At 40.3% G+C, this 16,702-nt stretch overlaps 1 protein-coding gene across 1 annotated transcript; it reads right to left on the bottom strand.

The window, feature by feature from the left end:
- Positions 1 to 484: 484 nt before the first annotated feature.
- On the bottom strand, positions 485 to 16,569 carry LOC129098292 (uncharacterized protein C16orf96 homolog). The gene is made up of 16 exons (XM_054607279.1): positions 16,171 to 16,569; positions 11,107 to 11,235; positions 10,255 to 10,323; positions 9,995 to 10,099; positions 9,376 to 9,781; positions 8,891 to 8,976; positions 6,193 to 6,315; positions 5,404 to 5,472; positions 4,609 to 4,773; positions 4,398 to 4,516; positions 4,173 to 4,238; positions 3,881 to 3,982; positions 2,879 to 3,029; positions 2,062 to 2,170; positions 1,622 to 1,726; positions 485 to 725 (listed from the first exon to the last, which is right to left on the bottom strand). Exons 1-16 carry the CDS (start codon positions 16,567 to 16,569, stop codon positions 610 to 612), a joined length of 2,319 nt encoding a protein of 772 aa, XP_054463254.1. The 3' UTR covers positions 485 to 609.
- Between the last annotated feature and the right edge of the window lie 133 nt (positions 16,570 to 16,702).

The raw sequence follows: 16,702 nt of genomic DNA, 5'->3' as shown, positions 1-16,702 counted from the left end.
TAATCCGCCATTAAAAATAGTCCCCATCAACTGCACCATTTTCAGTTTTTTCAGTAATGTTTCTGTTTGTCTGATTTAAACTACAAAAAAAGAAACTTAAACCTAAAGATGCAACTATATATTTGTGTTTTTAAAGTTTTATGTCCTCAGTAGGAGCCGATTGAGTCGGAGCTGAGAGACACAGACAGGAAGTGAGACAGTATTAAGAGACAGACTAACAGGTTTGTTTGGGTCCAAACATGAGAACTGTTGATAATAACAATAATATAGAATAACATCAGACTTATACTGTCTAAAGGGTTCATAAGTTACAACTAAAGCCTTTATTGAAGTATTTAAAACTGATACTGGAAGGTTTTATGTTTGCTGTCTCAAGTTGAATTGCTATTATATTATTATTAATAATAATTTGAAGTGGCGTTCACAGAAACTCAAAGTTTTAAAATGAAATCATCACGACGTCACAGCACTGGACTCAGTGTTTGACAGGTGGTTTATGGGACACGTAGTGCAAAAAAAGGTTACAACAACAATAAGAGGATGAAAGCAGCTTTACCTTCTGCAGAAGTTTACTACATATGAAAACAGACGGGTGCTGAGTGTCGCCCCCTACAGGTCCAGTGGCTCTGTGTTGCTCTCTGCTGCAGCTGAAACCGGAGTGACGGAGCTCTGAGACGTGCAGCCCAGAGCCGACACGGGCCAGTCCCTCCCAGAGCTGCTGGAGGCTGGACACGCAGAGGACCAGAGGACGGGGGGGTCAGGGTGGAGGTGATGAGTGGGACACAGATTTTTAATTTATGGCCCAAAAAATGTTGTCCGAATAATCTACCTATATATAGTTTGTTATTTTCCCACTTGTGTTTCTCATGTATTCAAATCTGAACATTCACTTTGTGCTGGAAGTACATATGTTTTAGCGTTAAAATTATATTTTCACACGTGACCTAACCTGGGTTTCTATATGATGACATTGCTACATATATCATTATAGTCAGTATATTATCTACAGTAGATGGCGGTCGACACATACCAGCATGGGAGCAAAGTAATCTACTCCTGTGGTGGTCGAGTTAATTCTGATCCCAGAGTCACACAATAACTCAAACTAACTAACAAATCCTGTGTCCTGGAAAATAACTGTTTTTGTGAATGGAGTCTGTTGTCTTTGAAGAGAGCACAGATAATGGCTTCAGTTCCTCGTCATAAAGGTCTGTCTGACATCAAGGTAAAAAAGTGAAAATACTCTAAATATAACATTTACTTAAACTGATATAGATTATTTTAGGTGTCTGAAATTCGTCCGGAGTAGTACAATACTTTACTCCATCTACTGTAGTAATACACTGACTATGTAGAAGTACCTAAAACAAAACATACCTCTACACATCACTACTGTCCCTTTAAGCTCAGTGGAAATAAAAAGAGGAGGTCTAAGTTAAACTCTGTGTGACGTCTTTAGACTTTTGTTATGAAGGAGATAAACTTGTTCAGACAGATATCAACAAATACTGAATTCAGATCTTGTCTTTATACTGAGAGAGGAAACCCAGGGAGTCACACCTTTACCTGTGTGTGTGTGTGTGTGTGTGTGTGTGTGTGTGTGTGGGTGTGTGTGTCTCACCTGAGCGGCTGCACTGGCCACTCTTGACACTGTGTGGGTGATGAACCTCTGGAGAAGCAGTGGGTTTGTGGGGCAGAGAGCCCTTGGCCTTGTCTTTAGTTTTGCCTGCAGCCATCAGAGGAACAAGGCAACAACAGGTGATTAACAATAATAATAATAACAACAACAACAACAACAACAACAAACCCAGCAGCTGTATCTAACCTCAACATTTACAGCTCTCAGCCACAAAAACAAATACACTAATTCTATTTGTTCTCCTCATAAATCATGTCCAACAGCAGGCAGAGACTCAGAGCTTCAGCTGGTGTGAAATCATTTCATGTTTCACATGAACCATCACAATATTAATAATAATAATAATAATAATAATAATAATAATAATAATATAATAAAACATCTTCATAACTGTTTTAAATATTTAAATAGAATACATTTACCATCTTTGGTAGAGATTGTAGGTAGTTTAGTTTCTGTATTTCTGTTGGCAGGTGCATTCAGGCGTCCCCTGTAAATATGCCCGTCCAGTCCAATGATATCAACCTCCTCCTAACACACGTACACACACACAAACAGAGGGAGCAGGTAATAGTAGTCAGACAGCAGCTGATAACATCTAATAGATACAGTCTCTGCTTTTCATAATATAGATTCCTGGAGATTAATTCAATTGTTTGGTTAAAAAATATATATATTTTCTCACAATTTTACTTGAAGGGGAATTACGCCCATTTTGTAAACTCATACATTATTATTCCTAAAGTCTAAAAGGACCAAAGATATTATTAAATATGAACAACTCTCTCCCTAATCTGATAGAACACAAACTGAATGTACAATCAAAATGTATGTAATTTTACAAAACATATCTTTAAAGGCCGTTTTCTCTAAATTAGTTTTTTCTCAGACTCTGATTCAGAAATCTCCACTTCAGTAGCTCTTACATACACCAAACTTTACAGTGTCGTTCCTATCTATATTCTGAAGGTTTCTACAGAGGGGTTTGTTATGATATCATTCACAGACTGATTTAAACAACATTTTAGGACTAAAAACATGGAGTTTGCACTATAAGCTGTTAGAATACAAGTTAAAACATGTGTTATTGTTTATGCATCTTCTGTAGGTCGTATGTTCTTTGTATTATGTGTGTAGAATTTAAAAAAAAAAGAATATGGCTTGAGATAATAACACTCCTCTTGCTCTTATGTATTTAACATCAGAATAAGAAGGTGGATGAACTGTGATCTGTCCCACCTGGACCACGCTGTCCACCTCCACCTGGGCGTGGTGCTTCATGGACTGCAGGCCGGTGCGTCGCTGGCTGGCCGAGGTGATGGTGTGACTCCCCCCGCAGCTTCGTGACACGGCCAGGTGACTGTAGTCCGTCATCTCAGAGATCCGCTCACTGCTCCATCAGAGGCAAACGTCAAGACATGAAAACGGAGACAGTGAGAGTCTGATGCTTCTCTTTGTTAAAGTCTGGTACCATCGATGGAGAATTTCAGATTTAGACGAAATCAATAAGATGATCATGAACTGCATTAAAGTTGTCACTCAGCATTTAAATGTTATTGTGTGACTTTAGTAAATCTGAAAAAAAAGTCACACTATAACACTAACAAACAGAAGTAGACAGAAGTAGACAAACTCCTGTGTTCTGAAGGTAAAATCACTGTTTTTATGAATGGAGTCTGGTTGTGTTAAAGAGAGTTTAAATAACAACTTCAGTTCCCGTCAGAAAGGCTTTAAAAATCACATAAATCCAAACAAACAGGGTTTAACTAAAAGAGTGACCCTGTCCTCTCCTCTTTGTCCACTCCTCCCTCTCCTCTCTCCTCCTGCCCTTCCCCCTGTCCTCTCCCCCTATCATATCCTGTCCCTGACTCACTGCATGATCCCTGGCTGGTTCTGGTTCTTGCTGTCCCCAGAGGTGTGGTAGCTGCCGGCCCTGTCCCTGTGTCTCAGTGTCCTCTGCATGCTCTCTATCTGGCTGCACATCACAGCGTGGCTCCTCTGTAGCTGCTCCCGTCTCCTGATAGCAGCCTGGTAGTTGAGGCGGTTGGTTCCTGGCTTCAGGCTGAGATAGCAGACCAGCTTACTACGGATCAGGTTCTGAGACACTACCAGAGGCTCTGACTGTTTCTACATAGAAAGGCCACCTTTGTGACAATAGGATAGAAACAGTTTGTTTGAGTGAACTACTTTGAGACTGTGGAGCCCCCTGCTGGTGACCAGAGGACTCAGATAACAGCTCACCTCCTGTAGTGCTGTCTGAACTGCTCCAGAGCGTAAACAGTGAACGGCCGGATGGACTTGTGTGATGGGAATCCAGGAGAGGACGGCAGCCTCACCAGATGCCTTTTATCACCACAAACAAACGAGAGCAGATGAGTTCAGAGAGCAGATACAAGATATTTAAGGGTATGAAGTCATCATATTTTCTAATCTAAGCAATAGTTAAAAAATAAAAAAGACACTGGAAGTATAAGTAGAAAATATATCTTTACTGTGGATAAATTATGATTATCTGTTGTCAGTATGAACTCACTGTCCGTGGGTGTGCATGACAACAGGTCGGTCACAGGAGAGGCAGTGAAATCTGTCCACCAGCTGTCTGCAAATAAAGACACAGAAACATATATGTATATATAAATGTTCAACCTGATGGATTAAATCGCTGGTTTTAAACTAGCTGGTATTTACTGAGAGCTTAGGACTGAACTGAACACACACTTAGTGACGTTATGAGGAGCAACAGGATGTCAGCTCTTACTTCCTGATCCCAGCAGCGTCATCGGTCTCTGGAGCTCCCTGAGCCTGAAGCTTCTGGTGGATGTTCTTCCATCGATCCTCCAGCTGCTTCTTCACAGAGTCCAACTCTATCCTGTTTAACTGCAGAGAGGTCAGAGGTCTAACGTGAGGTCACAGGTCACCACAGGTCAAACCTCCACATCTATCTGTTGGACGTTTGGATGTTATTTTACCTTACATTCCATCTCGGTGGAGAGTCGGTCGATGACTTTGCTCCAGTCCTGCTCCTGACCCGTCACCTTGCTCAGCAGCTCGTGGAACATGGCGTTGAGCTGCTCGGTCACAGAGTCAAACTGCAGGCGGCTCACTTTGCTCTCCAGAGCACATTTATCTGCTTTCTACAGGTGTGGAGAGACAACAGGAAGTAAGTTTAGGATAAGCAGGATGAAGACACATCCTCCTCCTCCACCTCTGTGTGTCTGTGTCTGACTGCAGCAGTAAAGACAGGTGTGCAGGAGGCTGCCAGCTGCTTCTCATCATAATTAGCATCAGATTTCACCACATCACCAGATTGTAGATATGCTTTGTTCTCTGTCAGCCAGTTGTTTCTAAAACCAGTTTCCCTGAGTCTGCAGAAACCTCAGCCTGACTCCAGCCTGAGGTTTCCGGTCCTCCTGCCTCTCCTGGTTCTTATCACCAGAACCCCCTTCAGTTCGGCTCAGGCTACCCTAGCGTTGACAAAGCCACCCTCTGCCTCCTGTCTCTCTCTGTCAAGTACCCTGTGAATCCAGGAATTCAATATATTTGACCAGAACAGATTTAACTAATCGCGTAATAATTAAAAAAATGCCGTGCAGATAACATTTAACATTAATTTACTTGGCAGACGTTGCCCCACCGACATCTTTTTCTGCAGCAGCAACAACAAAACCGAAGGAGGCAACTGTGGATGTGGTTTTATAAAGCGACTTTATTATTATATTGAAAAAAAATATAATGTGTCTCCACCACATCTGTGAGTTACTTACGATTCCACTCTCGACCATCTGCTTATCGGCTTTCTTCCCCTCCAGCTCCTCCGTCGTCTTGAACAACTCCTGTGGAAACAAACAACAGTAATATGAAGCAAGAATTAACAGAGGAGGAAAGCAGAATATTTTTTTATTTTGTTCTTTTGTCTTTGTTGTTTTATTCTTCAGACGTTCCACTCCTCTTCTTCTCTTGTAAGTTAAGTTAAGTTAATGGCTAATTTGACTTCTTCAGGACTCAAACAAGTAGACATCACTTTGTTTTAATGGGTCAAAGCCCTAAAGAACTGGGAACCACTGATATTCTATCATGAATTGATGGATGAACAACTCAATAACTAGAGTTTGTGCTTATATTCAGTCTCAATATCATTGTTTCAACAAACATCTTGTTTAAAGAAATGAAAATATGTGACGATTGATAATCTTAGCAGGTATTACACTTTTTTAGAGTTTGTTTGGAGCTTGTTCTCTCCACATGTCTTGTTTTTACTTCCTGCCTGTTTTTCTCTCTCACCTGTGTTTCAGTAGTTAACAAGTTCTTTGTGTATTTAGTCTGTCCTCTGTGTTTTTGTCCCTGGCTTGTATGTTCATTGTTTAGTTTTCAGAACCAGCTCTGTGTTATTAAAACTCTCCTTTAGTTCATTCAACCTCCCTGCTTGGTGTCCTTCTTCTTCTTGTACTGAGTCGTGACAGGCAAGTCAACGAGTTGGATATTTTGAGTCATAAATGAACGATGCACATTTAGGAGAACACAAAGACATGAAAAGATGCTGAGGGTTAGTTCACCTCTATGTGGCTCTGTTTCTGTCTGCAGTCGTCGTGCAGACTTCTGGTAGTTTCATGCAGCTTTTCACACTCGGCCTGAAGCTGCAGGATCGCATTCTGCACGTCGTTCAGCAGCTCAACGTTCTGAGACAACACATGACACACAAACACACAACACACAAACACACAACACATACGTTAAAATACTGAGTCACAGACTGCCATCAGTTTCCTGAAAGTGAATAAAGCATCATTATTTTAGAAATTGGTTCTACATCAAAGAACACCCAGAAAAAAGGTTTTGGTATTACGTTTCGCTCAAAAGGTAGAACATCTACAACAACCAGAATGCACTGGACTCAGTGCTACACAATCCTCACTGCCTGGTGGCTTCTTCCTCCTCCATACACCGAAATCCCTCCACATGGTATTCTGGCTCATATAAGAAGAACTGAATGTTCAATTCCAGCATTACACTTTTAAAATCAGCTGGCCTACAAAAACAAGTTCTAACAACAACCCTACATTAAGCATTATCCAGCTAACGTTTGGTGGCAATGAGCACAAAGTAGCTCCAGGCTCCCTTTCTATAAACGAAACGATAGTATTTGTCTACAGAGCAGAGCTCCTCGTGGTGGTTTGAGTGGACCTGTTCCTTATACTAAATCAGCTGAATCAGCTGTGAGTCACCACACATCAGCCTCTCTGTTCTCGAGGTTTAGCTTGCCTCTACGTTCAGCGGCCCTGCTCTCCCTCCAGTCTTCTGCTGCTGCAGCAGGCTGCTCACAGTGTCCTGCAGCTGCTCATAGTGCTGGAACAGCAGGCTGAGCTTCCTTCCTATGTTCACCGTGCTGGTGGTGAGAGCCGATCTCTCGCTGCTCTGACCAAGGCCCTGGCTACTGTCGCTCTCATCCTGCCCGGCCTCGGACAGCTGAAAGGTCAAGGACTGCATCATGTCCTCCAACATGCCTCGCAGGTCGTCCAACTGAGGTCAGAGGGCAGAGAGCTCAGATTAGACTGATATGTCTCAAGCTCATTAAAAACTGGACATTATCTGCTTTATTCTCTTTATGCTGATATGATGGCTGGTATTCAAAGTACTTCATGTAACAGCAGGCTGCAGATTCAGGGAGAAGCCTAGTTTAGCCATTATCAGAACACTTTTACAGAAGTGATGCTGCACCACATTTATAAAAGAAAAGTAACAGCAGCAGCAGTTTAGACATAGAGATCTGACATTTTACAGTTTGCACTGGATGATAATTCAGGTTCTGGCACTTAAACATCAAATGTAAATTAATTTGAATTAAATGTTGTTGTTTTTTAATTGTTATTATTTCCTAAATATCTAAAAACTGGGCCTAACATTTATTCTGAAAAAACAGATTTCTTTTGTCCACTTGAAGCAGCAGAAACAAGATTACAAATCCAATTGTCCCTCCCTTCTAGCTCTGATTTTGGTCTCCACCAACTCCTGAGAGTAATATCTGGGAAATATTTGTCTCTTTTTAGTTCCCTTCAGCTCTGGTTAGTAAATATATTGATTATAAAAGCTTTAAGTGTTTTCAGGTACCTGACCATTAATCAAGCGAGGTGTTAATTGTCTCTGTTGTCACATGTTCAGAGCAAACTATTTTACCAGTAAACATCTGATATATATTTCTATCATCTCTGTAGTAACCAGCAGGTTGCTCTACGTTCAGGAGAAAACATGCTCCTCCAGGTCTTAAATTGTTTAAACCTGCAGGTCTGAACTGCTGCTGCTGTCCCTGTTCTTGTGTAGCGATGGTTCTGCAGCAGGATAACAGCAGCTGTCCTTCACATTAATGACCCTGTGTGTCCTTGTTTGTTCTCTGACTCCGACTAACTGTCCCTCAGCAGCATGTCCTCCTGTCTGACCTGGTCTTGTAGGTCTCCGTCTGCTGTTCTCTCCTCACATAAATCCTGTTTGTCCTTCAGCTGCTTCACGTCCTCCTCCAGCTTCTTCACAGACTTCCTGCACATCACGGTTACGAACATGAACACAGAGAGCGACGCCTGAACGCTCACAAAGGACCAAAATATAACACAAAGTGACTGTGGACGTACAGAAAACATGTGGAAAGAGACCTGAGTGATGCTCACACTCACAGAACGGAAGAAAAGTGGGACATTAAAGTTCAGTTTATATATTCTTACAAATTAACTGCACTGATGACGAAGGAATTTTGTGTTTTTCTCCACTCTTCCACCGGAGCACAAAGTATATTACGGTAATTTGAATAAGTAAAACTGGAAAAGTTGCATTTAAATATCTCTGTTAAATTAATATATTTTATCGCCCCGTTTAAAACTCCACTATGAACAACCACTACAGTGTTCTGCTAAACCTTTAACCTTTCCTGCCTGTTTTCGGTTTTTAAGGACGTTATGAGAGAAACCTGTGATGCGTTCTTAATAGCTGTGGTTTGGATTGTCTTGTAAAAACTCCTTTGTTTGTCTGTTTCCACCTGTCTTTACCTGAGGTAGGACATCTGCTGTCTGAGCTCCTGAGAGGCTCTGCTGTCTGACTCCTCGCCCCTTGAAGCCTCTGAGCTGGTTTCTTTGTCTCGGCTCGTTAGGTTCATAAACATGTCCTCCAGACTGTCCAGCTTTGGACGCACACATTATATAATCAGACTGTGATGCTGATGTTTAGTTTAAGAATGTAGGAGCCACCTCTGGAGAGCTCTAAACCCACCTTCTCCCTGTCGCTCATCAGGCTGTCTATCAAAGCTCTCTGCTGGTTCAGTTGATCCATCAGGTTATTGGACGCGTCCCGTGAACCTAAATGTACAAGATGACATCATTAGTACTAGATAGGTGTGATGACCTCCTTCTTAATTTCCATATTGCTTAATGGAAAGCTTTAAGATCTGCTACAAGGAACAACTTTTTCATGGCATACTGTATAGATTTAGCTTAGTTTCGCTTGTAGCACTGGAGTCGATCTGCCAGGACACATGGTGTGTATCTAAATATGTGAAGTATTCTACATTTCTCTTTTCCTTTTCATACATACAGACCAAGAAACACAGAAATCTCTGTTAAATTAAGCCAAACTGTTATTAACTTTGTCTGGAAACAACACTATTGCTCAGGGTGAGAAGCAGATGGAGAGAAAAGTTTTGACTGTAAACCCTCTGTAGATAAGTGAAGGGGAACAGTCAGGTGACGTGAACTTACTCTTGTTAGGGATTCGCTCTTTGAGGAGTGTCAGCTGTGACCGGTCCGCCTTTCCTTCTTCCAGTGCAGCAACACGAGCCTCCAGCTTGCCGATGTTCCTAAGGGCCTCCACCGTCTCTGAGTAGCGCTCTGAGGCGCTGGCGTTCCGAGTCAGAGGCTTACCGGCAGCTGTCAGGTCAGTTTTAGGATTATGCTGCGGCGTCCCGGCGTCCATCAAAATCTGTTCAGAACTCTTCGGAGCACTAGGAGCTTCTGGCCGCCCGGTGTCCTCCACAGGGTGGGGGGAGGAGGAGGACGTTCTGGTGTGAGAAGGTGTAGAGTTTCCAGCAGTGAGGTTGCTGTTGAAAGGTGAGTTTGTGGCTTTGACCTCTGTGGATCCATCAACGACCCCTGAATGTAAAAGCTCCTGTAAAAAAAAGAAAGACATGCTCAAAGACACAATCCACAGTCTGTGGAACATTTCAGTTTGATCTAAGTGTTTTGAATCAGTCTGTTGGTTAAAAAGAAGTTGGAAACAAATCTGAATTTATGTAGAACAATAAATGTGGTGATAACATCTGAATGCTTGTCAGCTGTTACACATAAACATGAAGTCTCCTAAAACACGTTAAGATCTCACATTTTCTCTCTGGATGAGCAGAGTTGACTGCATGTCGTCCCAGGTCACACACTGACTCAGCTCCTCTGGGTCTGGATTCTTCTGGAACGTGTCCCTCAGAGATCTCTGTCTCAGTGAAAACACAGGAGATCAAACTGTAATCAACATTATTTGTAAAATATGTTATACCAACAACTTTTGAAAAGAGCTTATTATGTGACCAGATGCAGCCAACAGTTTGTGACAGAACAAAAGGAGTGAAGCTGGTTTTTATGTCTCACCAGCGACTCCTCCAGAGCGTCCACACGGTGGCAGCACTTCTCCACATCCGAGACCGTCTCTGCTTCAACCTGCAGGACACAACAGAGAGGGAAAACCCTGCTGCTAGAGCGTAGTGTAGACTGAGGGGGTGAGGGGACACGGCCTTCTCAAGTCCTGTGATTTACCTCCAATCAATACTACAGATATGTAATCACTAAAACGTCTCTACACTGTGTCCTCTGACTCTACAGCCGCCATAGATTCATAATCTGCAGATTCAGTTGTTACTGCATTCTCAGAAAAAAAAACTTAACATTCTCTCAGGCTACAAACAGTACAGAAAGTACCAAAAGTAAAGTTACTGTTTTTGTGAATAGAGTCTGGTGTCTTTGAAGGTAATGAATATTATCTGACATTGATCATTTTTAGGTGTCTAAAATACGTCCACAGCAGTACGTTGGTTTGTTCCATCTACTGTAGTAAAACACTGACTAAAGAGAAGAACCTTATACAAACACTTCTAAACATCACTACTGTCCCTTTAAGTAGGTTTAGTGTATCAATAATACCGATATTTACACAGCATTTCTAGTTTTTCCTCAAATATATTTAATTAACTGTGAGATGATCCGGAGATGCCGAAAAAGGATTCAAACAATTAAATTGATTATCAAAATAGTTGCAGATTTTCTAAAGTTAACTAAATCATGTTGGCTCTAATAGAAACGCTCTTAAATCTCAAAGTAGATCACCTACAAACTCATTTTTCTTTTTCATTCTGTCAAAAACACTTTTATATCACTATTGCTACCAGTTTTAAAAGTTAGTATTTTATCAGTAATCTCTGTAAATATCCCTTTTAACAGTCTCACCTTCTGTTGGTGGCAGAGCTCCTTCATCTCCTCCTTTATCTCCTCCTTTATCTCCTCCTTTATCTCCTCCTTCATCTCCTTCTTCAGATTGTCTCTTTGTTTGTGCAGCTCCTCAATGAGCTTCATGGCCTAAAATCACAACAGACAGAATATATAATATACAATATATAGTATATAACATATAATACATAATATCAGTCATTGGCCATGAAGTTTAAAGTTACTACAAGGAACTTTCATTTAGTGTTGATTTTGGCGGTCACTGTGGACTAAAGTGGTAGTGTTTCTGAGCACCAGACTCCCTTTAGAAAACCTCTCATTTTACTGCAGCAGGGTCTGACAGTCTGCCCCCATCAGTCCTGGTTCTGGTTCTCCCGTGCCTCCCTACCCTCCAGTGGGTCCAGCAATACGGTCTGGGTCTCCAGCAGCGTGGTGTTGGTGTTGACTCCCAATGAACCGGAGGAACAGAGAGGAGACGCTGCTGCTGCCGGGAGCTGAGCTCTCCTCTTCCCTCTGCTGGATCTGGGTCTGTCCACGGTGGACTGGTCTCTGCTGGATCTGGGTCTGTCCACGGTGGACTGGTCTCTGCTGGATCTGGTTCTGTCCACGATGGACTGGTCTCTGCTGGGTCTGGGTCTGTCCACGGTGGACTGGTCTCTGCTGGAGGCCCCGCTGGAGTCTGAGCTGAAGGAGTTTCTGGTGAACCTGCATGATTCAATCTTAATTTCACCAGAATCCAACCCGGTGGCACCGATGATGAGCTTTAAGAATAACTATAGGATCAGGACTAAACTGACACTGATTCAGAACCAAATTAAAGTTCCTCACAGTAACCTTAACTTACTTGTTTTTATTCAACATGTATGATATAAAAAAGCTTCTTATCACGTAGATTTATGGCTCAAATGACTCACTTTGATGTCCCTGAGGGCACTGAGGACACTTTGACAGCTTAAATTAAAGAAAATCCTCTGGAATCTGACTCATAGGAAACCCATATATGACCTTTGACCACAGTGACAACAAACAAGACTTCAACGGACGCTGACAAAGAGGCTGAAGCACAATCCAGATGGGTACACATGAAACAAATCAAGCTGTTACACTTGTTCCTCATGAGCTATCTGAGGATGAAGATCTGTTCTTTAACCAGGATATTTAACTTTCAGGGTTTGTTGGCAGAGTAAACGTCTGTGTGTATGTGTGTGTGTGTGTGTGTGTGTGTGTGTGTGTGTGTGTGTGTGTGTGTGTTTGTGTGACTCTGAAACAAAGGACATTCCTGAGCTGCATGTGTGTCGCTGTTTAACTTGTGACATGAAGTGATGCATAGAGACCCCACAGAGCTTCACAGTCCTCATCAGCAGCCTGAATGACTAACAGCTAGTTAATAAGTGCCATCACATTGCGGGACACACGTGTGTCTATTTGACTCTAAATGGACCATAATTTACTAAATGAACATCATGCTGTATTGAAGAAGACTTGAAACTAGAGATTGAGACCATAAACTCATGTTTACAATGTTTCCTGAGGGAATAAATCAAGAGTGAAGTAGAGTCATTTTCTCATAGACTTCGATACAACCAGAGGAGTCGCCCCCTGATGGACAGTAGAGAGAATGCAGCTTTAACACATGAAGCATTGACTTCACTTTTCAGAACTGGAGGTTGTCTCCTGTTTAACAAACAAACAGAAACAGAACAAAGACCTCCTGTGGAGCAGGACTCATAATTCATCTCTGTTACTCTTTAAGCTGTTCTGAGAGCAGTGAACCGTTAACTGGCGCTGACTGTTGGTGCACTTTGACCAGCAAACATCACTCAGCTGTTCTCACAGAGTCCCATCAGGCGAGTTGTATGACAGCAGTTCCTTTGACAGGTTAATGGGGGAACCATGGCACACGGCCTGACCCCCCTGACATGTGGCAGATACACTGTAGTTGTGCTGCAGACAGGGCTGTCCTGCCTCCAGAGGGGGAGACTCTGGTGGACGAGGGCACGCCGGGTCACCTCACCGTGGTTCAGTCAGCGATACGGCAGCTGACCCGGACGCTGCCCACAGAGGACATCAATGATTCAGGTGAGCATCACCTGCACCCGCCCGATGTCCTGCTTTCCACCCGAGAGCTATTCATCCCCTGACAACCAGAGTCATCTCTGCAGGGGACTAATTACCCCCCGACACAGGGAGGGAGAAGGGGGGAGAGGGGGGAGAGAGGGGAGGATTAGCTCAGGAGAGAGGTAGGAAAAGGTGACGGAAAGTCTGGACAATGTCACAAACAACAGCTCCACCTCAAACACTAATCCAACTCGTCATTCCTTCTCTTTAGTTGTTTGTCTTTTTGAGATGAAAGCAGAGCGTTCTGCGTCACGCTGAAGATCCTCACCTCTTCCTCTTTTCCTCTTCCTCTTTTGGAAGCGGCGTGACAGAAACCTGAATAGAGGTCATTTGAGATGTCAGGGCGGGGCACATCTCCTATTGTGCTTGGCTCTGTCATCAGCGGTCTAATACTACGCTGACATGTTCACCTCAGGGTGCCAGGTACCGAGGAGACGAGAAAGAGTGAACCGCTGCTTCAGAGTCTTTATAGAAAACGTTATTTAACCAAACAACCAGGAGAGAAGGATGAAGATGAACTACGACAAAAATCACAAAGAAAACACTGCTGCGCTGGTTAAAAACCTCCATGGTGTTAAAGTAAAACACCTGTTGTGACATCACTGCTTCGGGTGTGGCCTCCAGTGCAACATACCCAGGGGTGGAAAGTAAACAATTTTGAAGTACTAGTACTGAACTTGAGTGTTTTCATTTCCGCCTACTTTATACTTCTCCACTAAATCTCAGAGGAAAATATCACTTTTTATTTAAATATAATAATAAAAAAAAAAATCATAATATTGTTATATCAATACTTCATTGATCCTGGGGGGAATTTAATACCCAGCAGTTTATAAAGAAATATATACAACATAAATAAATGAAAATTACCTCCACATTTACCAGCTAGAAAATAACAATTATCTATACATTAATGCATCAATAAATATATTGAAATAAAGTTTTTTTCTGAATGGGACGGTTCTGGAAAAATGATACTTTTCCTTTTGGTACTTTAAGTATTTATAAATGCTAATACTTTTACTAAAGTAAAATTTTAAATCCATGACTTTACCTTGATCATTGAATGAGAAGGTGTGTCCAAACTTTTGACTGGTACTGTATATATATATATATATATATATATATATATATATATATATATATAACATAATAAAATATTCCCCTTTCCTGAAAAAGCTACTTTAAGTTAAATGTCAAAGTACTAAATGCTACTGGATACAGAAAATGTAAAGTAATTAGTAACTAAAGTTATCAGATAAATGTAGCAGTGGAATAGAAGTAAGAATTGAAATAACATTAAATACCTACATTTGTAATTAATAACATTACACCACTGTTAAATATTGATAATATAACTTTTTTCACTAAAAAAGTTTGTTTTTCACAAAGATAAACTTCTGATTTTAATAAGTAAAACAAATATAAATATCTACATTTAGGGTTTTAAATAATAATGATGTAATTAGGTTCAGCACATATTAAAAATAAAACTTTTCTTTCTCTAAAAGGTTTCATAGAGTCAAAGTTTTGGTTTTACATTATAAGATAAACTTCTGATTTTAATAAGTAAAACAAATATTAAGATATCTACATTTAGGGGTTTAAATGATAATGATGTAATTAATTATTAAAGATTATTTCATAAAGTCAAAGTTTTGGTTTTACATTATAAGATAAACTTCTGATTTTAATAAGTAAAACAAATATTAAGATATCTACATTTAGGGGTTTAAATAATAATGATGTAATAATTATTAAATATTATTTCATAAAGTCAAAGTTTTGTTTTTACACAATAAGATAAACTATATAAATATCTACATTTAGGGGTTTATATGATAATGATGTAATTAATTATTAAAGATTATTTCATAAAGTCAAAGTTTTGGTTTTACACTATAAGATAAACTATATAAATATCTACATTTAGGGGTTTAAATGATAATGATGTAATTAATTATTAAAGATTATTTCATAAAGTCAAAGTTTTGGTTTTACATTATAAGATAAACTTCTGATTTTAATAAGTAAAACAAATATTAAGATATCTACATTTAGGGGTTTAAATAATAATGATGTAATAATTATTAAAGATTATTTCATAAAGTCAAAGTTTTGTTTTTACACAATAAGATAAACTATATAAATATCTACATTTAGGGGATTCAATAATAATGATGTAATTAATTATTAAAGATTATTTCATAAAGTCAAAGTTTTGTTTTTACACTATAAGATAAACTTCTGATTTTAATAAGATAAACTATATAAATATCTACTTTTAGGGTTTTAAATAATAATGATGTAATTAATTATTAAATATTATTTCATAAAGTCAAAGTTTTGGTTTTACATTATAAGATAAACTTCTGATTTTAATAAGTAAAACAAATATTAAGATATCTACATTTAGGGGTTTAAATAATAATGATGTAATAATTATTAAAGATGATTTCATAAAGTCAAAGTTTTGGTTTTACACTATAAGATAAACTATATAGATATCTACATTTAGGGGTTTATATGATAATGATGTAATAATTATTAAATATTATTTCATAAAGTCAAAGTTTTGTTTTTACACTATAAGATAAACTTCTGATTTTAATAAGATAAACTATATAAATATCTACTTTTAGGGTTTTAAATAATAATGATGTAATTAATTATTAAATATTATTTCATAAAGTCAAAGTTTTGGTTTTACATTATAAGATAAACTTCTGATTTTAATAAGTAAAACAAATGTAAATATCTACATTTAGGGGTTTAAATAATAATGATGTAATTAATTATTAAAGATAAAGTTTTTGGTTTTACTTTAAACTATAAAATATCTACTTTTAGGGGATTAAATGATAATGATGTAATTAATTATTAAAGATTCTTTCATAAGGTCAAAGTTTTGTTTTTACACCATCACTGACAGACCGGTGCTCTCACCTTTGACACGCCGTCCTCGCAGGTCCGGATGCGGGACAGCTGGCTGTCCTCCGCGGGGCTGGAGGAGGAGGAGGAGGAGGAGGAGGCTGGTAGCCGCTCCTGGAGCTCGACGCCGGGCTGAACCTCCTGCTCCCCCGCGGAGACGTCACTCTCCCCCGGCGGCTGCTGCTGCTGCTCTTCTTTTTGGTGGAGGTCCTCGGGTCCGCCGACACCCACCAGAGCACCCGGAGGACCTCCGCGGGGACACGTGTCCCTCCACGGGGTCTTCATCTCCCGGACGTCCAGCTGCACCAGCACGGCGTGCAGCAGCGTGTGCAGGGCGCTGAAGTTGACGGCGCCTCTCTGCGGCGTCCCGATGGCTAAGTTCAGCAACTCAAAGAAGCCGATGTCCTCCGACATGTTTGTTCGTGTGACAGTTATCTCATTAACGTTAAACGGTGCTCTCTCATGTGTCTGCTCTTCATTTAAAGTGGACATACATCACATGAAGTGTACAAATGTACTTTTTTTTTAAAAATCACTTTGGAGTTCT

This window comes from Anoplopoma fimbria, chromosome 11 (genome assembly GCF_027596085.1).
Source record: "Anoplopoma fimbria isolate UVic2021 breed Golden Eagle Sablefish chromosome 11, Afim_UVic_2022, whole genome shotgun sequence".
Taxonomy (NCBI): domain Eukaryota; kingdom Metazoa; phylum Chordata; class Actinopteri; order Perciformes; family Anoplopomatidae; genus Anoplopoma; species Anoplopoma fimbria.
The sequence above is the reverse complement of the archived record's forward strand: the minus strand, read 5'-3'. Positions and strand labels throughout refer to the sequence as shown.

What these genes read in the sequence shown, in the direction of transcription:
- LOC129098292 (XM_054607279.1), bottom strand. Translation starts at nt 16,569, where the DNA reads ATGTCGGAGGACATCGGCTTCTTTGAGTTGCTGAACTTAGCCATCGGG. An exon ending in GACGCTGCTGGGATCAGGAA is followed by an intron (nt 4,239 to 4,397) that starts GTAAGAGCTGAC and finishes CTTTATTTGCAG; the next exon opens with ACAGCTGGTGGACAGATTTC. An exon ending in TACAATCTCTACCAAAGATG is followed by an intron (nt 1,727 to 2,061) that starts GTAAATGTATTC and finishes TGATGGCTGCAG; the next exon opens with GCAAAACTAAAGACAAGGCC.